The sequence below is a fragment of the Artemia sp. Qi Xiang Cuo genome, chromosome 12 (assembly GCF_049724085.1).
Source record: "Artemia sp. Qi Xiang Cuo chromosome 12, ASM4972408v1, whole genome shotgun sequence".
Classification (NCBI taxonomy): domain Eukaryota; kingdom Metazoa; phylum Arthropoda; class Branchiopoda; order Anostraca; family Artemiidae; genus Artemia; species Artemia sp. Qi Xiang Cuo.
The window spans coordinates 66,803,724-66,826,524 of NC_142805.1; the positions used below are offsets into that span (position 1 = coordinate 66,803,724).

Here is a 22,801-nt window from a genome sequence, read left to right on the forward strand (position 1 = left end):
TGAAGCAAAAGGAAAAGGGCTAAATAGTATCGACTGTAAAGCCCGCCTGCTGTGAAATAGAAGAAGAAGAAGGCTAACTGACCGTATTCAAAACAATAAAATATACGAAAAATGTGGTTCAATACCGCTCTCTAGGGCTATAAGGAAGGAGAGGTGGAGGTGGCTAGGGCACGTTGTGCGGATGAAGGATGACAGATTGCCGAAGATTGTTCTTTTCGGCCAACCGTCTAGGGCTAAACGGAAAGCAGGTCATCCTCGTCTGGGGTGGGAGGACGTCATAAAGAAAGATTTAAAGGAAATGGGAACTTCATGGGAGGGTGTAAAAAGGGAGGCTTTGAACAGATTGGGATGGAGGAGGAGCGTGCGTAGCTGCGTTGGCCTCAGGCGGCTACGTGCTGCGGTGAGTTGTTAGTAGTAGTAATTTTGAAATAATATTTGAAAAAAAAGAACACAAATACGCATTGCAGTAAAATATCAATAACTCGAGTACCCAGGCCAAAACCTGATTTTTCGTATAAAAGTCCTCACAGTTTTTGCTTATTTTCTTTTTGCAAAAATTAATAATAGCTTTCAAACATATAATCACTTTCTTAAACTTTCGCTGACCCTTGACCGCAGCAAACCGGAAGCATTTTCCATTAGAAATCAAAGGTCAGGATTCTCTTTAGATTAATTCATTAAGAACAGATGGTATACAAGAACTTTCCAAGATAAGAAAATTTTAGAAAAGGTATGACTTACCGACGCACATGCGAGAATGCCAAAAAACCCAACTTTCTCAACAAATCGTTCCACGGTTAGCTTCATCTTCTCGTAAATACTCTTAAATATATAAATCATGCATTAGCTCAGTCAAAGTAGGTCGACACACCAAAGAAGAGCATATTGGAAGAGGTAATAAAAAAGAAGTCAAATTCCATTACCTCTTCTTTCGAAGTATGAACTATCAACTTCAAAATTTTTACGATACTACCCTCTCCAGATCTCTGCTTCTTGCAATATTTTCCCCTGAATAGAATATTCGGTCCAAATATTTTCGACCCCTGCCCCTTAATATATTGTCACTTCAGGGGGGGGGGGTTGCGTTTTCGAAACCAAGAGGAACGAATTTGTCGTTTATATTAATTTTTCCAATAGAATTATTATAAAACAGTCTTTTCAATGAAAAAACTAATAAGCAGTAATTTTTAAATATGGGTGGAGAGAATCCAATGAATGTATCTATCGGTCAAACTTCATAATTATATTGAATTCGATCACCTCTTCTTTCAAAATACATACTATCAACTTCAACATTTGAACGATGCTACAATCTCCCCCTTTCTGCTTCCTGAATATGTACCGTATCCAGTTAAGAAGGTTACAATTAAAGGGAGGGGGGTGTTTTCGAAACCTAGGGAGAAATTGGCCAATTTTATCATTTTTTTCCGATGAAAGTATACAAAACGGCCTTTTTCAATGAAAATACCCCCCACCAAAGAGGTATTTTTTGAAATCTAAGGGGACTAGAACAAAATAATCTAGGCGGGAGAATCCCCCCCCCAATTGATGCTAATGGATACTGCCCAGTCAATGAGGCAAGGGGCCATCCTTCTGCAGATGAAGGATGACAGATTGCCAAAGATAGTCCTTGTCGGTTAACCATCTAGAACCAGATATAAGATGTCTGGGAACTTCTTGGCAGGGTTGAAAAAGTAAAGCTTTAAATAGATTGGTAGGGAGGAGAGTGTCGGCCTCAGGCCGCTTGGTGCTGCAGTGAGTTGTTAGTAGTAGCAGTATTTGCTATCACAATGTATAATGCTCTTTGTAATTTTTTAATGGCTTATTATAAAAAAATATTAAAGAAAAAAAAATATTCCTTTAGCCGTGTTGCTAAAAAAGAAAAGGTGAAAATAATGTTGTCATTTTCTTAATTCAAATAGTTGATCCGACTGATTCAGCTGATTCGCAATTCCATGGTTATGTTGGGTCATGGTTATGTTGTATTGCAATTCCATACAATTAGGGTTATGTTGCGACATACTGGACCAAAAATTTGGAATTTAGTTCCAATCGAAATTAGAAATTGTGCTGATAAAAAAAAATCAAACAATTTTTACATATGGTTAGGAAACCTGTGGCCAATCTCCCTTAAATTAACCCTGTAAAATAATTTCTAAGAAATATTTGTTTTGTTTTTTTTTGTCTGGAAGCAAACAATCCAAGATTTAACTCATTAAGGCCGTAAACCCTTATTTAAATTTCTAGCATAGCCACCTTTTTCTTTTCTTTAATGTATTAGTAGCGGTGATATATGACGCGCTTAAGTATGTCAGTAGACATTTGTGCTGTCTACATATACATGTACTAAATGTATATGTATACATATACATTAATTATATATATATATATATATATATATATATATATATATATATATATATATATATATATATGTATATAGCCTATGCCTATGTATGCCTGTGTATGTATGCATTTTTAATGTACTTAATAAATATTTAAATATCTATCTATCTCATGGTAGAGTAACATCAAAAAGGGTACCGGAAAAAAAAGGAAGAGGCGAGACTTTACGGAACACTTAGCACTCGGATATGTACATCAGGTGGCAGATAGAGCAACCCCTCCCGAAGACGTCACAATTATATCACATGATGCTTTCAAGAATGCCAATCCTTTTCTCTCTTGATCTTAATTAATTGAAATCAAGAAGTAAAGAGTTAAGAGCAGTTTCATTTAGTTCCGAGCAAAATAAAAAAATCATCGAACTCTAGCCTTAAAAGACGACACCGATTTTATTACCATCTTTGTCCATTTCTACCCGAACCCAAAGCCTTAGCCGCTAAAACAGTTGATAAAAATATCATTAATGCATAAGAATAACCCCCCACCCAAAAACTTTGACTAGCTGAGCTTCGAGTCTTTTGGACCAAGATTGGCTATTGTCTAAATCAAAGCTTTTGCTTTGAGTGCAGTTATCTAAGTAATTAGACTACAACATAAGTGAATAGAGAAGTCGAAAGCATGGGAGGTACAGACAACCTTTCGGCGAGGAGGGAATCGATTAATGAAAAGGACTTTCTAGACCACTATAGATATTGTCCCCTCCCCTCCAATTAGATATGAACTGCAAAAAAGAGTAAAAAAAATCAATAACGAAAAATGAATACAAGTAAAAAGCAACCCATGCCTTTGAAACAAAAGAAATTCTAATCACAATATGGGAATCAAAATTATAGCCAAAAACCCAGCAACCCTTTCCTGTACGTAACGCTTCTTCATATTAGATCAAGATAAAAACCTATTTACGAAAAACCTGTATCCTGTCTTCATATTCATTGTTCTGTCCATTAGATTTCCGCTGTACACAACTTAAGCTAATAAATTGCGCGTCCGTGCAATTTTTGTACGCTGTTCTGACTTGATGGTTGCTATGTAGGAATTACCTTATGAATCGTATCTTCTTTGACAGGAGATTCAACTGACCTTAGACTTTAATTAATGAGAAATAAGACTGAGGGAAGTTAGACGCTTCAATTTTTAAAGTTTATATTCCCTGTACAAGTTTTAAATACTTCTGTAGTCCTCCAGTTTTCATGGCTGAACGTAAAGAGACAATTTTATTATCATTTAATTGCCGAAATTAAGCTTTGTCCATCAATCAAATTATATTTTTGAATTTCGCTTTCCATTTTTTTAGTTTACAAAATTGCTCAAAAACATACTAATGTTGGTAAATTTTTCTATTTTTAAAGGAAGAATAGATCATTCCCCCCAAAAAAAGACTAGTTAGGAGTTCTATTTTTGAAGAAAGAGGCCTCCATATGCAGTTACGCAATTTCTAGTAGTAGTAGGCGTCAGACTAAAAAACGGAACGTTGGTAAAAAAAAAACAACAGAACATAAGCTATAACATATGGCACCATATGCACTATATGCACCATATACCTCCATATGCAGTTGCACAATTTCTAGTAGTAGCAGACGTCAAAATCAAAAAATGGAACGTTGGTGAAAAAAGAAACACCAAAATATAAACATATTACATATGGCACCAAACACCGGTGTAGCCTTTCTTTTAAGGTATAGCTGTCTTTGGGAATTAAAAAATCGTTGATGTTTAAAATTTGGGGACAAAACGTATTGAAAAGGTTAAATAATAAGTTTGACTTATCTATTTTCACAGTTGAATCTAGCGAAACTGACGAAAATGCGTTAATGCCCAAACAACCAATAAGGACAAATCTTCTCAGATGGCGGTCGATGCGAATAGACCTAAGATAAGTCCAGAGGGGACAATTTTTATATTTTGATGTCCTAGGAATATTTGAAACTAAGGGAAAGAAGATGTACATGATGTGTATTTCACTTCTAATGCAGAGAAGGGCGTCTTAATAAGAACGTCCAAATAAGCGTCCAATAATAATAACGTCCAATTTAGCGTCCAAATAAGAACAAATCGGAGAAGAGTGTAAAATTAAAGAAACCCACAAATTAAAAGACGCCATAATAAACCAACAAGTCACTTTTAAAAATTTCAATATCTACAAAATTAAAATCCTAAAATCTAAAATAGATAAAAAAAAAAAAAACTGATTAAATTAACGATAAGCACGTGTCAGTACACTTTTAGGAAAGCTCCATTCTAGAAAGACGGTATTAGAGACCAGATCTAGACCCGTTGTGTCTAGGTTGTTCAGCTTACATAGAAAAGCTTAAAGTTAAATAAAGCTAAACTCAAGCTTATTAAAAAAAAGTATGTTTAAGTACTTAAAAAGGAGAATGAGAGAAAAAAAAGTAAGTGGTTCTTGACCATTTAAAAGTTTTCTGAAACACGAACTAGCTTACACACATATCAATGCACAGGAGGGGAAATAGCGGAGGGAACACCTCTCCACCCAAATTTCCGTAAGAAATTCCTCAAAATGCTCCTCCCTCCTCAAAACTGGTTAGTCAAATATGCCCTTTTTAAAACCAGAGTATTTTTTTACTTCCCCCCTCCCCCAGTCAAAAGATCATATCTGTGCGCCCCAACGGGTACACATAATTGCAAGTAAATTTAATCAAGACAAAGAAATATGTAACAGCTGATAGAATTTTTTTTTGCAGTCTAGAAGTTATTTACACAAAGTTACAAATGCGAGCTAATTGTTTCTCTGTAGAATAACCTAATCTTTAGAAATGCTAAATAAAATGTTTTCTTTAGTGATAGTCAAATGTTTATCATTAGGTTCAAGAAATCAATCTTTTTTTCTTTTTCTTTTTTTATCTTGTATCTTTTATTATTACTAGCACAATTCATTTTTTCTAACACAATTCATAACAGCAGTAATGACGTTGATACGCGACTGGTAATTTTTTTTTTTAATTTACTGATCGTGCAGTAAATTAGGTATGGAAAAAGTAGACGAATAAAAAAAAAACATGCGTAATCAGGCACGTACCCAGGGAGAGGGATGGCTCCCCAGAATCTTAATTTTTCTGAATTTCTGAGTGCTTCTTACTCAAATTATAATTTGTTTTTCATTAATCTCCCCCAAAACAAATCATGCGTGCGTGTCGCTACTCAATGGCATTTTAATTTCCCCTTAGATATCCAATTAGTTACAAAATTAAATAATCAAAGTTTAAATTAAAATTTGGTTCATTTAGAAGAAAATCGCAACTAAAAGAATTGTTGCTCATCTTTTTATTTGCTGCAATTGTCCTCCTAAAAGCAAAAAAAACTTACTAATTTCTCATGTCTACTAATTTTCATTTGCAGCTTAGTAAATTCTTCCAATTCTTCTTCGCCTTCAATTTCTTCACCTGAGCGTCGTTTGGCAAGGGCAAAAAAATATGGGGGTAATTCGCCAATTGCTGTACCAGCTCCCCACATCATGGCTTCTAAGCGAACTTTTGACATAATGCTCCATATCGTTACGGCTACTTTGTTACCATCATCATCATCAGGACAGATTATCCTAAAAATACATACTAAGCAATGCTCGAATTTGGACTCATGCTTGGAAGCAATTGGAAGCAATGCTCGAGTCCCACGGACCAAATAAACTAATCTGGACTTGAGTCTTTGGACCAAAGAAAGTGATTGGGTAAAATTCAAGGAGCCTTTGAGGAGAAAAAAGAACAATCTAAGCTCTATCCCGCTTTCTAGGGCTGTAATGAAAGGAAGGTTCAGATGGCAAGGACACGTTCGGCGGATGAAGGATAACATATTGCCAAAGATCGTCCTTTTCAGCTATCCAGCTAGGGTCAAACGAAGAACAGGTAGTCCCCGAATGGAATGGGAAAAGGTCGTAAGAAAGAATTTAAAGGAAATTGGAACTTCTTAGGAAAGTATAAAAAGGGAAGCTTTGAGTAGATTGGGATGGAGAAGCACGCGTAGCTATTTTGGGTCAGGTGACCTGGTACTGCGGTAAGCTGTTAGTCGTATTAGTACTGCAGGGACGTACGCGGTGGAGGGGACGGGGGGGGCGGGGGTTCGGGCCCTCGAAACTCTTAAATTTTCCGAATTTCTGGGCAGTTCTTATTAAAATAATATCTAATTCGTTTTTTTCGTTAGTACCTCCGCCACACACCCACACAAAAAAAATCCTGCGTATAGTAAAAAAAAAGAATTACCTACAATTTACCCCATCCGAGGAAAGTAATCCCTATTTTTAAGTTTATTCTTATGGGGGAATGGGAGGTTTAACGCCAAAAAACGTATATTTTTAGGCCCATAGCTTTATTTAAAAGTATCTTTTATGTTTTTCAGGAAATGTTCTTAAAAGGTTCGAAGACTCATCCTCAAATATCCTAATTTTCATTTTCATCTCGTTTTGAATATCTGAAGAACAATAGAAACACTCTAGAAATAAAAAAAACATGTTTATGTTACGGTATATAAAACTTTAAAGCGCTTAATGATACTACTGTGCTAAACATCCAATTTGTCACCGCAACAGTTTTTATCGTTCAAGTTTTAAGATTCAAATTTTCTCTTTCTTCCCATCAGAAAAATTGTGTTTTTATTGCCTTTTTTTCAGAACCAATCAGGTTTTATTAGAGCAGTTCAACACTAGTTTTTATCGATGTATTGTTCTTTCCAGTATAAGGAGAATCGATAGTCTAAATAAAATTTTCGAGCTAAGGCAGCTATCTATATTTCAGTGAAGTGCAAATGATAATCTGCGCTTCTATACTAATCTGCGCTTCTAAACTAATCTATACTAATCTGCCAAGTTTTAAGGGATCTTAGGAAGATTTAGGATTAGAGATACTTAAGGAGGCATAGAGGATTTTTCATACGTGTCTGATGTTCAAAGGAGCATTTTTTATGAGCAAATTCATCGAAGTTGAATGGGGTGCAATGTGTTTTTAGGAATTTTCCTTTGGGGTTCTCAGGCACGATTTATACGCAGTGAGAACTTCCTTTTATCATCCATATACGAGCACTTAGGATATCAAAATACTGAACGAACTCAAAAATGAATTGACGACTGCTGATATACACTCGATGCTCATTTTGTTCAGACAAAGTTTATTTAGCCTTTTATTTCTCGTTGTCTAAAGGTAGAGTTACAGGTGCTCATAGAAATTGTTACAAGAGGGGCAGATCTATAATATTTTTTTAGAGGGGTTAAGGTAGGTTGAAACAGGATTTTACTATAAAAATAATACAAGTTGGTTAGAAACAGCTACAAAACAAAATATGAAAAAATAAACGAACGAACCCAAAAAAAACATCTCTTACCTAAATCGCGTATCAAACGACCGGCCACTGTCCTCTCTAAGCTACCGTAAACCCTTCATGCATATCATCCAACCCCAACAGCTTCAATGGTTAGGACAAGTCCAACACATGTCCCCAGTCCAACTGCCCAAAATAGCCTCTAAAGAAAGCAGTAATGCCTCTCGCCCAAGAGGACGACCTTCCAAGCGTTGACAGAAAAACTTTTCCGACCACCCCTTCCCAGTACTTCTGAGGACTGCGACAAATAGGGAGGCATACTGAAAATACTGTCATGATGCCATCAGAACAGAAGCCCCGAGTCAGCCAACCCAGCCACATGGGAGTTAAGTAAGTCAGTAAAGCCGTTATTAGTTGAATAAAAAAAATGACAGTAAGAAAAAAAACGCTAAACAGGCAAAGACAGAACAACGTAGGAAATAGTTTTTAAAACAAAAAACAGACACAGTGAACCGAAAAAAATGTTATCTAGATAAGAAATACATAAAGTATTAAAAATACCAAAATTTGAAACTAAAGAATAAACAAAGTCAGAAAATTTCCCTCTCACTTCAAGTTTGGGCAAAGAATTCGTTCTTATACTCACAATAATTTTCATAAATTCATTTCGATAATAGAATGTCTTTTTTGAAGTAGCAGATGTAAGCCCAGCCCTTTAAAAAAACATCTTCTACCCATCCCCCTATAAACCCTGGCTGGTTACACCTATGCACAGTCAGACCTTGCTCAAAATTCCACTTGAAGCCCTTTGAGATCCAAAAATTATCTCCTCTCTTCTAAACTCAACACATTTGTTTCGGGCAGTTTGAACTAAATTCACTGGACCGTAAAAAAAGAGATAATAGCAAATAAATATGCAAAGCTTTCTTACTCGTCAGGATACGGCGGTTCCAAAAAGTTCAGGGTGCCGCATTCGTAGGCAGCTAGTGTTACTTTGGCTATGTGTGGGCCAAGATAGAGAAGAAAAGTATGAAGTCCAAATCCAAAGCCGGCAGATGATAAAAATCCTAAACCTATCCAGTATAAACACCATAACACCTTCTTTTCCGCTGATTGGACTACCTGAAAACATTTTATGTAACTAATATACAAAACTTGAGCTCAGTTATAGTTAGAACCCATTTTACCAACAGGCTAAAAACCTGGGTTGGAACCTGATTTCGTCGAACATATTCAGCTTGTTATCTGTTGGAACCATCCACATGGCACACCTACCATTGGCTTAGTGGGCTAAAATTTGTGTACGAGTAGGCATCTGAATTTAATATTTTATATTAAATAATTTAATATTATTTAATATTTAGGGTTTCTCTAGCGTGAAAATGTTGTTTAATTTATTTATTTGTTTATGAAAAAAATATATATATATATAGTACCAGGAGAAACATCTAATTTCTACAACGTATTGAACGCATTTAATATGCATTTAGCTTTTAATATACTATACAAAGACTTAAGGTTTAATTTTATTTATGTAAATAAAATTGAAAAAGTAAAATTCTTTTTTATAATAAATAAACTTAAATAAGAAAAATTTATAACGGACTTGAAGTAAAACAGTGGTACGCTTTGACTTCGGTTGCGTGAGCTAATTGCATATAGGCAGTTAGATTACCTCTGCATATACCTTGTCAACGTAGCGTTAATCGGCGATGCAAGAGTAGAATGTGGCGTAAATTATGGAATAAGGTACATAATTTTCCTGGGTTTCTGACTATCACTGAGTTAGACTATAATATCTTCAAAACACAAAACTACAGTCTAAAATGTTGAATAGAAATTAGGCTTATTTGGATTAAATTAGATAAAGAAAATAAGCAAATTAGGGTAATATTTATCAAAATAAAATAAACCCAACTTAGTTTTTCATCTGAGTAGAAACTAGAAAGCCACTTTTTGCGAGAATGACTTTTTAAAAATGAGGTCCTTCAATCCCTCACCAATTGTTTTGCGCTCATTGGGGAAAAAACTTTAGAGTACTTGGCGATGGATTGCTCACTTTCCCAACCTGGTATACATCTTGGAAAGCCATGCATGTCCAAAAAGTTTTACGTGAACCATGTCCCAGCTAGTTAAAGCGGGGTTCAATCCCGCTTAAACTAGGGTCATAATGAGAGAAAGGATGAGATGGCTAGGGCACGTTCTGCGGATAAGGAATCACAGATTGCCGAAGATTGTCCTTTTCGGCCAACCATCTAGGGATAAATGGAAAGCAGGTTGTCCGTTGTTTGGGTGGGAGGATGTCATGAAGAAAATATTAAAAGGAAATGGCAACCTCCTGGGAGGGTGTAAAAAGAAGGGCTTGAATAGATGGGATTGAGGAGGAGCGTGTGTAGCTGTGTTGGCCTTAGGCGGCTCGGTACTGCGGTGAGTAGTTAGTAGTAGTAACGCCAAAACCGACCTGCCGATCATCGTGATTTGTTTGCATATGTATCCTATGACGAGTAGCATGGACGTAGTATTTTTTTGACCATTCAAGATCAAAATACCCTGCAAAAATGCTATATCTTGGTTGGGCAGTTGGATTTGAAACTTAAAATGATGCGAGCACTGCGTCATAGAAACTTTGAATTTGCGTGGCAGGCCAAAGTTCAGGGAAGGGCCCATGGGAAGGGTTTTCATGCTTGGCCCATTTTGTCTCCAATAGAGCTAAAATTTTAACAGAAGGTGACCTCTGCCTCAGAGAAGCTAATGCGTAAAAACGCGATTTTTATTGCATAATCTTATACAACATGGGGGGTAACATGAACCTACTACTTTTTTGACTATCCAAGATAAAAAAAAATTCCTTGTGTTGTTGGAACTTTGAATTTGCGCGACGTGGCAAAGTTTAGGGAAGGGGCCCAAGGAAAGTAAATCTGATAGAGCTAGAATTTGAGTTGAAGGTAGTCTCTGCATAGGAGATACTAGCACGTTAAAAAAAAAAATCGCTGTTTGAGCCTAATGACGACAGGTTTTGAGGTGCTAAGTCTAAGTTTGAGGAGCTAATTCTCTTTGAACCTAACGACGACAGCTTTTGAGGTGCTAAGTCTAGATGTGAATTCTTTACATTTTCTTTAGCTATCATAATTGGTTCGTCAAAAACTTCACATTTTTACACTGGAGGGCTCATATTTAGTACAAAAAAAAATTAACAGGAGGCTTGAACAAACTTCACAAGCCCCCATATCTAGAAAAATGCAATGCCTGGGGATTTCCTCACTGCGTCTTTACCTGATTAAGAAAAAGTAGCAGCTTTATTAAAGCCAAGGTCTAAAGAAGACCAGACCTTTGTTTTTAAGGAAATAAATTAAATGTATGTAAGTAAGTTTGATAGAGCATTAAGGACAAAATCCAAATTGGTGCAGGCAGTGGACAAAATTTTCTCGAATCAAAAGTTGATGAACTTTTATGTATAGGCTTTTGAAAATATTTATTAAATAATAAAGATAAAAGGGCCATTGTTCTCTAGTTTTCAGAATTTTTCAGTTTCTGTCCTTTAAAATCAAGATCCCTAGGTGTTTTCGCAACCTTTCCAGTGGAAGAGATAGCTCTCATTAAAAAAGAAAACTCACAAAATATGAGGAGACACGCTTTCGGGTAAAATACTACCGCTGCTACTACTAACAACTCACCGCAGCACCAAGCCGTCTGAGGCCAACATGGCTACACACTCTCCTCCTCCATCCCAATCTATTCGAAGCCTCCTTTTTTACACCTTCTCAGGAAGTTACCATTTCCTTTAAATCTTTCTTTATGAAATCCTCCCACCCCAACAACGGACGACCTGCTTACCGTTTAGCCCTAGACAATTGGCTGAAAACGACAATTTTCGGCAATCTATCATCACACCCGCGGAACGTCCTCTAGTCATCTCAACCTTTCTCTCGTTATAGCCCAAGAAAGCGGGATTGAACCACTCATTTCTTACAGCCTACTGTTTGAAATACGGTCAGTCAGCCGTTTTGACGTTAATCCGACAAAAATATATATTTACACATACCCAACTTTGTAAATACAGACATGATCACTGGAAGACTAAGAAGGCAGCAAAAAGCCAAGCTTGAAAACCATATCCCGAACAACGGAACCAAAAGAGTGAAAGGTGACATCACGCAATAAAACACAGGATGAATGTTCGGATCAACTTGGCCGTAACAAACGTAACGTATAGTAACACGAAAAAAAAAATCAAGCTCTGTGAAATTTTAGACACATTTGCTTCACTTTTCTTATTTATGGAAAAAGACGGCAGTCGCATATGCTATTTAACAGGTAACAAGCAAGATACGAGCTTACTGAGCCTTTATCCTGAATTCTAAACCGTTTATGAACCAAGATGAATAAATGACTTTTAAAATATTGAAAGTACCAAGGACAGTGACAATGAAATTGAGTTGTTTAAACTGGTTAAGTGAAAACTTATACAACCTTAAAAATTAGGAAAAATCGAGAATTCAATTTTTAATGAAAAAGGTTTCCATATGTAATTACGCTATTTAGTTGGTAACAAGCAAGATACTAGCTTACTGAGCCTTTATACTGAATTCTAAACCATTTATGATCCTAGATGAAAAAAGGAGACTTTTAAAAATTTTTAAATATCAAGGACAGTGACAATATAACTGGGTTGTTTAAACTGGTTAAGTGAAAACTTACACAACCTTAACAATTGGGAAAATTTGAGAATTCAATTTTTAATGAAAAGGGTTTCCATATGTAATTACGCTATTTAGTTTTTAACTTATGTTACTCCTGAAGCCTTTATTGAAATCGAAATTGGGTTGTTTGAACTGGTTAAGTGAAAACTTACACAACCTTAACAATTAGAAAAAATTGAGAATTCAATTTTTAATGAAAAAGGTTTTCATATGTAATTACGCTATTTAGTTTGTAACATATGCTACTTCTGAACCATTTATGAATCTTGAACCATTTATGGACTTAAAACAGAAGGTAAGCTTTTCTCAGAAAAAAACTTAAGCTTTTTCATAATAAAATTTGAGATTTAAAAGATTAAAATAAGAAATGGGACGATAATTAAAATAAAGAATGAATTAACGAAAATAAACTAACTTAAGGGCAGGGAAAAGGAGGTAAAATTTTAGACACCACAGTAGCCCTACAATCCTTTCTAGCTGAATCCTTAGTCGATCAAGATGAAGCTTCCAAGATAAATTTTCAACTATAAAATCAACTATATGACCTAGGTACTTACAAGATTCCTTTCTAGTAACGGTAACTAGTTCTCCGTTAAAATGGACAGATATTTGAGAAAGTGACAGCAGGGCATGAGAAAGTCAATAAAAATTGATAAAATGGGTATTTGATGAAATTAAAATAATGTGGTTGTCAGCAAACCACTGCAATAACTTAATTAGACTACAACAGATGTGACAGATACAGACCTGTGACGGAATTTTCTGTGTCGTCAGCGAATAGTGGAGCAAACCTATCACCTGCGATTGCGTCCGTAAGGTCACTGACATACATTAGAAACAAAAGTGGTCCGAGAATTGAACCTTGTGGTACTCCTACCTTTCCTGAACATGGGGCTTTTACCGATCCTATTGTACCTCTATCCACAAATTGATTTCTACCAGTAAGGAAAGATTGGATGAGTAAGAGAGCATTACCCTTATTCTGCAGTTGTCATGCTTACCCAGAAGAATCAGATGACAAATCGTACCAAATGCTTTCTTCGCATCCACAAATATTATAGCTGGTATTTCGTCATGGTCCATTGCAGTGCGGCGGTTCGAAGGCTGCTTGGGGTTACTACCTTTGTGGAGGGGTATAGCCCTCCAGTCTTAAAGCAAAAATTGATGACATGTGCGATAACTCTGACATAGCTGGTTTTCTTGATGAGGTAAGTTGACGACCCATCTGGACCTTCGGAGTGACAGTTTTTCATGGCTTGCATATTCAAGTAAACCAGTATAGCATGCTCTGTAGAGTGCCCAGGCCTGAATCCAAACTGACACATGATGAAGAAGTTAGACTTAAGTCAGATAATTCATCACTCTATTGTAGATGCAACACTCCATATATTTTAGAAAAATCAGAGAGAATAGAGATAGAGAGGTGAATCGAAGGTTGCTTGGGGTTACTATCTTTATGGAGGGCTGTAACCCTCGCCGAATTGAAAACAGTGGGAAAGATTTCGTCCTTAAAGCAAAAATTGATGACATGTGCGATAACTCTGACATAGCTGGTTTTCTTGATGAGGTAAGTTGACGACCCATCTGGACCTTCGGAATGACATAGAAACTAGGGAACGTCTCCGTCTGACGCCGCTAGGCGCGCGGCAATCACGTATGTTTTGGTGTGCACGTGCTCATAGCTTCAGTCGGCATCCAGTCGTGAGAAGGAGAACATTTCCGCGCTGCCCGTTTGCCCAATATTCAAATTTAAAATGTGCGCTGCAATTTCAAATCCGGCCAGTTGTGAAGTGCGGTCCGTAATACAGTTTTTATTAGCAAAAAACGAACTGTTTTGACTTTCTCGAGCGTGGTGCAACAACCAACTCTGATCGGTGCTGCCAAACATTGCGGAAGGTTAGAAGAGCAGTCCAAAACAAGCGCCGAGGAAAGTTATCGTCAAAAATGTTGTTTTTTCATGACAATGCCCGACCTCACACGGCAAATCAAACTGCAGAAATTATTGACTCATTCAAATGGGAGATTTTCCCACATCCACCCCACAGTCCCGACCTAGCACCCAGTGATTTTCACTTGGTCCCGAAGATGAAGAACTGGCTAGCGACACAGCGTTTTGATGACGACGACGAGCTCCGGGCGTGCGTCACTGAGTGGCTGAGATCGCAGGCGGCGGATTTCTATGACGAAGGAATTTCGAAGCTTGTTCACCGCTACGATAAGTGCTTTAATTTGTTTGGGGATTATGTAGAAAAGTAGCATTTTAGTCACTCTTTCAGATGTATATAATAAAATATTTTTCCTGTACCTACTTTTTGTTTTATTACAAAACGTTCCCTAGTCCCTCGTACCATCCCTCCCCTCTCTGCCCAAAGAATAAAAATAACCAGTAAAGGGTGGGAAAGTTAACTTTTAGTGGTTTAAAAATTGTAACTTTTGCTACTTGCAATTCTTACTTGCAAAAAATGGCGGATAGGGACTGTTCAATTCTCTCGACTAAATCTCTTTCAGAATGCTGTGTATTCAATAATTAAATAAAAGTATGTATTCAATATGGTATTCCTTCCTGACATTGTTACTCGATTCCCTATCATTCAACATGGGATTTAAGTTTACAATTGTTTGTGATTTATTCCCTATGTAAAAACTATTAAAAAGTAGACACCAGTTTTGATTGCAAAACAAACTTACTTTTTTACAGTTCACCCCTCCTCTTTTCTGGTATGCTTTTACCAGAACAATTTTAATGGGGATATCTATTGAATAGAGGTGATAATTGTCTCAAACTTGATGTTTCCGCTAATTAACTTTTTTCGGAAGGAACAGTGTAAAAATAAATTACTCATATCCAGGGGCGTATCCAGGGTTTTTGTTCAGGAGGTTTTTTCGGGGGAGGGAGGGGTTAAAAAAATTGAAAAAGTACCAAATAAAACTTTAAATGCTATTTTATAACGTTTTTAAGAGTCGAACAAAATTTCGAGGCCGGTTCAAACCCTAAACCCCTCCTGCTTATATTTAATAAAACAGCAAAGGCATAAGAGGCAACTAACTCTCTAGCTTTGCTTATAGTAAAGAGCCATATGCGCTTCATATATTTTTCTCCGACCACTTCATGTCGAAGGGATAGTTGTGAAAACTTTCAAGGGGCATTTACACTTGGCCTCTGTGTGCCCCCCCCCCCCGATGATATTGGATAAAAATTGTGAGGTAGCCATTTTGTTTAAGATTGTTAAAAGTTCTCTGTTCTATTGACTCCGGTGACGTTTTGAGCCCCAGCCCCTGGGACAAGAGCTGTATATTTTGCAAATTACCAATTGTTTACAGATAAATTTCAGAGTGAAAAAGGGGTAACATGTTTGATCTGAACGTCTTATTGGCTCCCTACGATCAGAGATCATTCTCTGGGTCAAGACGGAGAATTTTCACGAGGTGTAGAGTGTTATGGGGGCCAGAAATGTAGCATAGCTTTCTCTCCTTGATCATTTTGAAACTTCAGCCATAAGGCAGGAGAGGTTCCAGGATTTTTTTTAGGGGCGGGGCACAAAATAGGTTGATCCGATAAACTTGCGTTAGGAGCAAGTTTAATTAACGCAATATTGCGTTGTGTAAGTAAATTACACTACTTTAGACTACGTTAGGGGGACGCGCGCCCCCCTCGCCCTCTGGATCCGCCACTGCCATGAGGCCTGGAATCCAGAAAAACCTAAATATACAAACAAATGGGGGCATTCTCTGGCGGACCCAGGGGAACAGGGGGACCTTGTGCCTCCCAAATTTTTTCTGGTTCCCTCATTCCTTTTTTTCCCTTTTTTTAGAATAAATCTGTCAGTCTGGTCAATTATTGGCGCCCTTGTCACATTGACCCCCCCCCCTAGATTTTTCTTTTTGGCACCCTTGTCATATTTGGCCCTCTCCCCAAGATTTTTTCTCTAGATCCACCCCTGAGGACCCTGGCCCCAAAAATAGGGCTGGAAAACGGCCCGAAAATATTTTATCTGCTCTGGTCTAAACTTAAAGAATTTCTTATCAGATTTAACCTTAAAACTTTAGTCCATGGCATAGGAAATCTTAATAAAAAAAGTAATTTTAGTTTGATGACATGCCCCCACTCCCCCCCCCCCAAAAAAAAAAGTGGGATTTATTGTGCTACGAATCGGTTAAAACCAATTTGTCTTCTGAAATGTGTTGTCCTTGTTAAGGACCTACTGGTCCAAGCTACTTACGATGAAACTCTTATTTGGCCCATTTTAAGGTGTCACGAACCCACAACCCAATGTTTCAATATATTTTCCCCTTAGGTTTATCTTACCCAGTGTGAAGATTGCAATCCTATCAAAAGAAGAACAAACATTGGCCTATTTTGGGTGTGACGAATCAATTCAACAAATTGTTGTCAACGGTTTTTGTTTTCCTTGAAGTCCCCATGTCTCAGTCTACATGTCCTGCAAGTTCAAGCCAATCAGAAAAAAAGACTTGTTTCTCGGCTTCAGGTGTTGCATATTGATACAACCAAGACCGTATCCACTTTTTTTGGGGGGGGGGGGAAGTACGAAAAAATGCATCGAAATTTCTTTATATACATTTTTATGAGTCGGACAAAATATCGGCGGGGATGTCAAACCCCCTAACCCCCCCCCCCCTTTGGATACAACCAAGCTTCAAACTACTTTGTCTTCATTGAGGTCTAATTAACCTTGTCTGCATCCACTGTAAGTTTAAAGCTTATCAGAAATGAAACAAATTCTAGATCTATTTTCAAGCGTCGTAAGTCGATACCAATGTAGATAGATAGTAAGCTAACAAAAAACGAAGTTTTTTTTACTGAAAGTAAGGAGCGACATTAAAACTTAAAACGAACAGAAATTATACCGTATATGAAAGGGGCTGTCCCCTCCTCAACGCCTTGCTGTTTACGCTAAAGTTTTTTACTGTTTTAAAAAATAAGGTTGTGAGACAGAGTCAAGCTTTAGCGTAAAGAGCGAGGCGTTAAGGAGGGGACAGCCCCTTTCATATACAAATAATTTCTGTTCGTTTTAAGTTTTATTGTCGCTCCTTACTTTCAATTAAAAAAACTTGTTTTTTTAGTTAATTTCTGAACTTTTTTGAATTAATGCAGCTTTGATTTTGGCTCACCGTACATGAATAATTAAAACGAAATTTGCATATTAATTTTACTTATTTTGGCTAAATGGCTTTCTCGAAATTTTGTTCTGACGTAATTTACGAATTAACTTACGTAACGAATTTCTATATTCGTATGTTTTTATCACAGTTCATATAATTATCTAGTAAGCTTATCGCAGATCATTTCTGGTCTTCGTTCTCGGTGCGAACAAAAAGCTCCTCCCACTTCTTTCTGCATTAGTGGGTTAGTCTGTTTCCGATTGTTTCCAACAAAGTGCATTATTCGTAATAGCGGGTTTCCACTTGTTTCCGATTAGATCACAGTCTGACTTGTCTACCCGTGCAAAGATCTGATGCCGCCTATGTTTCTATCTGCAAAAACGTTCTCTGGAGCACTCGCACCTTGGTCCGGGTTTTTATAATGGGTGAGATAGTTCGATCATACTGGATAATTATATAAACTGTGGTTTTTATTACGTATATTAGGGAGTTCGCTCCCTAGTCAATACCTCGCTCTTTGAGCTAAAGTTCGAATTTTGTTCGAATCACAAACCCCTAAATCACAAAAGCCGGTTAATTAGAATAGATAGCTCTTTTGAAAGTACTAAAAAACATTTGCGTAAAGAGCGAGGTATTGACTAGGGGGCGAACCCTCTCATATACGTAATAATTTCTGTTCGTTTTAGGTTTTAATGTTGCTCATTATTTTCAGTTGAAAAAAACTTATAGGTTTTAAGGTTTTAGGTTTTAATATTGCTCATTATTTTCAGTTGAAAAAACATTATTTTCAGTTCGTTTTTTTTATTTAATTTCTGATGTGTTTCTTTTTTTAAATAGCCTAATGCTGGGAAATCTGGCGCCCCCTTCATGGAAATGCTCCTTCCCCCAAGGAAATAACCTCCGTGGAAATATCCTCCCCCGTAACCCCTACTCCGACCCCGACCTCAAAATTTTGATTGGGTGACTTTGGGAAAAAATGAGCGTGGGAGGGGGCCAAGTTGCCCTCAAATTTTTTTTGTCACTTAAAAAGGGCAATAGAACTTTTAATTTCCGTTCGAATGAGCCCTCTCACGATATTCTAGGACTGCTGGATCGATACGATCACCCCTGGGAAAATAAAATAATAAAAAAAAAAAAAAACACACATCCGTGATCTTTCTTCTGGCAAAAAATACGAAGTTCCACATTTTTACAGATAGGAGCTTGAAACCTCTATAGTGGGGTTCTCTGATACGCTGCATCTGATGGTTTGGTTTTCATTAGAGTTCTATGACTTTTAGGGGTTGCTTCCCACTTTTTTCGAAAATAAGGCAAATTTTCTCAGACTCGTAACTTTTGATGGGTAAGACTAAACTTGATGAAACTTATATATTTGAAATCAGCATACAAAAAATCTTATTCTTCTGATGTATCTATTGATATCAAAATTCCGTTTTTTCAGAGTTTCGGTTACTATTGAGCCGGGTCGCTCCTTACTTACAGTTCGTTACCACGAACTGTTTGATAAACAGAATGATCATTCCCTATCTCAACCATTAGACAAAGCCGGACCGAGATGCAACTGCTCTGGAGAACATATAAACAAGAATAAACATAAGCGATATTGGATTTTTTCATGGGTAGGCACGCGTGTGGCATTCGTATTCACAGCCCGTAGAACAGGAAAAGAAATAAGAGGAATCGAGCGTCTAGGTGATAAAGAAGAATTTAATATGTTGAAGAGATAAAAAGGAAAAAGGAAACTAATTGGTATGGCTGTAATAATGCAAAAGGTAAAGGTAACATTGGTTTAAGAACGGAAAGGAAAACAAAGGATGAATTTATAAGGATAATCGAATAAAAAATTAGTTTTATTTGAACGAAGCCATAATTTGATGACATTTGATTAGGAAGAGCCCTCATCTGAAGTTTATATAACCACTCATTCCATAAAATCTTACAAGCCCCTACGGCATAACTTACAGCCCTTGTTCCAGGACTCTGGGGCGAGAATTTCCTTCTCGTTTTGAAAAAAAAATCCATTGTCGTAAGAAATCCTACTTTTTGACTGATAGGAAACCCTACACCTAGAAAAAATAGAAGTGGCAAAACTATATTTGTCGATAACTAAGAAAAAAAATTACGCCACTTGCACAACTTTCTCCGGAGGACATGAGGATCTTTCATAGCGTTATGAACAAAACTTAATTCTTTTTGTGCACCTGGTGAGAAACCAAGAGGATTCCAATCCCTAAAAAGGAGAATTTTTGTAAGTCCTTGAAATGCCAAATAACGGTGCTAGCTCTAAAGGCGGATAAGACACAGATATTCAAAAGCAGAAAAGGGCATTACAAAATTCCGTTAGCTACCGTTCAAAGCCTAAGCGACGACAATTTTCTTAGAAAGTGAATCTAAGACAGCTAAAACGAGAACTGAATGTAAAGAATCAAAGAGAGAGAAAAACTCAAGCCCCTCCCTTTCTCCAAAAAAGAAAATCCTGGAAATGCGTATGACTAAAATCATTTGCTTTAGCATTTTCAAGTCTTTTGCAAAAACACAATTTGCAAAAACACAATTCTGAAACACTCCAAGTTTTATACCAAATTTGCACTTAACCCGAATCTGGAAAGATAATGAAAAGAATCATAAGGGTTAACTTAATGAGTCATAAAAAAGTGCTTTGTGATGAGAAGTTTTGCATAATTTGTAAGTTGGTGGCAAAATATTTACAACAATAATAACAACATGCATTACCTTTTATTCTTCTTGTATTACAAATATAGTTCTTTTGATGTCCTTCAATTTTTTAAAAACTCACTGAGAATTTCACTAAGAACAGTTCTTAACAGACGTTTGATGTTTTCTTGGATAGGGCTATTCCACCAGTTATTAGAAGAAAAAACAAAGGTCCTACATCAAATTTCGAAGGACATTTTTATAGCTCCAAAAAGAGTATAAAAGATGAAAAATTCAAGGGAAAAATTTTCCTTATCAAAAATAAAACAGTTTTGACGCTCCATGGTGCAGTATTACTATCTAAAACCACAGATTATTGTGAAACATAATAAATAATCTGTGCTAAGACTATTAGGTTGAACCTTTGTGGTAAAACATTTTCTGGCAAATTTCGAATAGTTCCCCCACCTTGTGGATCCCTCTCCTACTATTTATGAAATTCTGGCTATTTCCCTGTTGCAGCGTTGATAAGAAGTTACCACTAAAAATTTCAGTATTTGCTCTTAATCCAAAACCCCCATTTAGAAATCCTGGATAGCCCACTCAGTTAAGTCATACCTGTGATATGGGACAGTAGCGAACCACTTCGCCGGCTCACCACATTTCTTTCTGCTTTCGCAATTGTGTGAAAATTATATGATAATTATATCATAATTATATGATTATGAATAATTCAAATTCGCACCATTATTCGAATAACAAATTCGCACCATTATTCGATTATGAATAATTCAAATTCGCACCATTATTCGGTGACGGACAAATATACACTGGATCTGTGGATCGTTGGCAGGAGAGAAGAACATTGGAGGAGGTTTTATACGCGCCGAGTCTGCATCTGCAGTAGACAAATATTTTTTATTATGACCCTACTGGTTGAATTTACCAATGGTGGTCGATGCAATTAAAGTTAGTTTCCAATTTTTGTCCTTATGGGTTATGTTTGGTTTTTTCCAATAAAATTCTTTTTTGATTAGTTACTGTATTGCTCTTTTCAAGTGTTTAAGACCTAGGGCTTGGAGTCAGAACTAAGACCCGTCCTATATTGCTAGTCAATTCAAATTGTCATAGCTTGAACTTAGGTTGTTTTTTCACTGACTTAGAATTTTATATCTTTCATAAGGTTTAAGTCATATTTCGAGAACAAGTAACGTTTGATAATGCACGCGATTGCACGTGCATTGACAATGCATGCGAAAACTACATAGGGTGGTTGACTATATGCACTGTATATATAATTAGCAGTATGATCTTTCCCTATCTCACCCATTATAAAAACCCGGACCGAGATGCGAGTGCTCCAGAGAACGTAGAAACATAAGCGACATTAGATCTTTTCACGGGTAGACAAGTCGGATTTCTCTTGAACACGAAACATGGCTTCAATGTTGGAACACTAAATTTTAAAGAATTTAATTTTAAACTACTATATTTCAATACATCTATTAAAATCGGTAATTAGAAGTGCAATGCTATTCTTAGATGTTTTTGGGAATTACAAGTAGGTTTCGAAGTCTCAAGTTTGTTTTAAGGGCATTTTGAGAAAGTTTCAGCCAAAATACGTGTTCCAGGGTAATTGGACAGCTGATGGCAGATCAAATGAGAGGAGCTGTTTGTACGCGCCGATATATATATATATATATATATATATATATATATATATATATATATATATATATATATATATATATATATATATATATATATATATATTACTTTAATAAAGTAATAAGTATTAGTAATTTAATATTAATACTGTTAGCCATTCTGTTGCCCTGGAAAATCAAACGTAAAATTTAGCTGTTGAAATCTTTGAAATATATAGCTAAAAATGTATTATTTCTTATAGTTCCCCTTTAGAAAAGTTTTAGAAGTTGTGCCGTAAAAGGTCTAAGATTATACAGACTCAGCAGTAAGAAATGCATTTTATTTATTTTCTGGTAAACAAACTGGGAGAATATTCTATAATAGGAGCTTTTCTAGCGTAAAGCCCGTAAAATTTTGGATCTGCCACTAAAATGTGTGATGTCCTTCAATTTTCTAAAAACTCCCTAAGAATTTTACGAAAAACAATTCTTTACAGACGTTTGGTATTTTCTTGGATAGGGCTATTGTGGCAACTTTTACCACAGCAACCAATAATTAGAACCCAAGTCCTAAAATTGATCTCAATCAGGAACCCTTATCGCTATTTAAATTCACAAAGTGCAAAGATTTTCAAACAGAGGTGTTTATTCTTTAAAGTTCAGGAAAGAATCTTTCCTGAACTTTAAAGAATATCTTTCCGAAAATCTTTCCGAAAGATCTGCCAATTTCATACGAAAATATTGATTGAAAACGAAACTAGTCTTATCTCGGCTTTCCGCCAAAACAGGTAATTAGCCTTTTCAAGTTTCACAGGAACTACAATCTGAGAAAATAAATGTCACGACGTGAAAAAAAAATGATGAACCATCCAGTGGCGGATCCAGAGGGGGGGCACCTCTCCCCCCTAACGTAGTCCAAAGTAGTTTAATTTACCTAATTAACGCAAGTTTGCATTAATTAATCTTGCTCCTAACGTAAGTTTATCGGATCAACCTATTTTGCGCCCT

At 36.5% G+C, this 22,801-nt stretch overlaps 1 protein-coding gene across 1 annotated transcript in view; it reads right to left on the reverse strand.

The window, feature by feature from the left end:
* The window catches only part of LOC148946421 (vacuole membrane protein 1-like), a 31,587-nt gene extending 18,133 nt beyond the window's left edge, over nt 1–13,454 (reverse strand). Inside the window, exons 1-4 of the mRNA XM_089097691.1 lie at nt 13,347–13,454; nt 8,603–8,793; nt 5,731–5,962; nt 742–822 (exon numbers count right to left, since the gene is read on the reverse strand). Coding sequence (XP_088953817.1) covers nt 742–822; nt 5,731–5,962; nt 8,603–8,793; nt 13,347–13,454 — 612 coding nt within the window. The remainder of the gene's footprint in view (nt 1–741; nt 823–5,730; nt 5,963–8,602; nt 8,794–13,346) is intronic.
* Nucleotides 13,455–22,801: the final 9,347 nt, after the last annotated feature.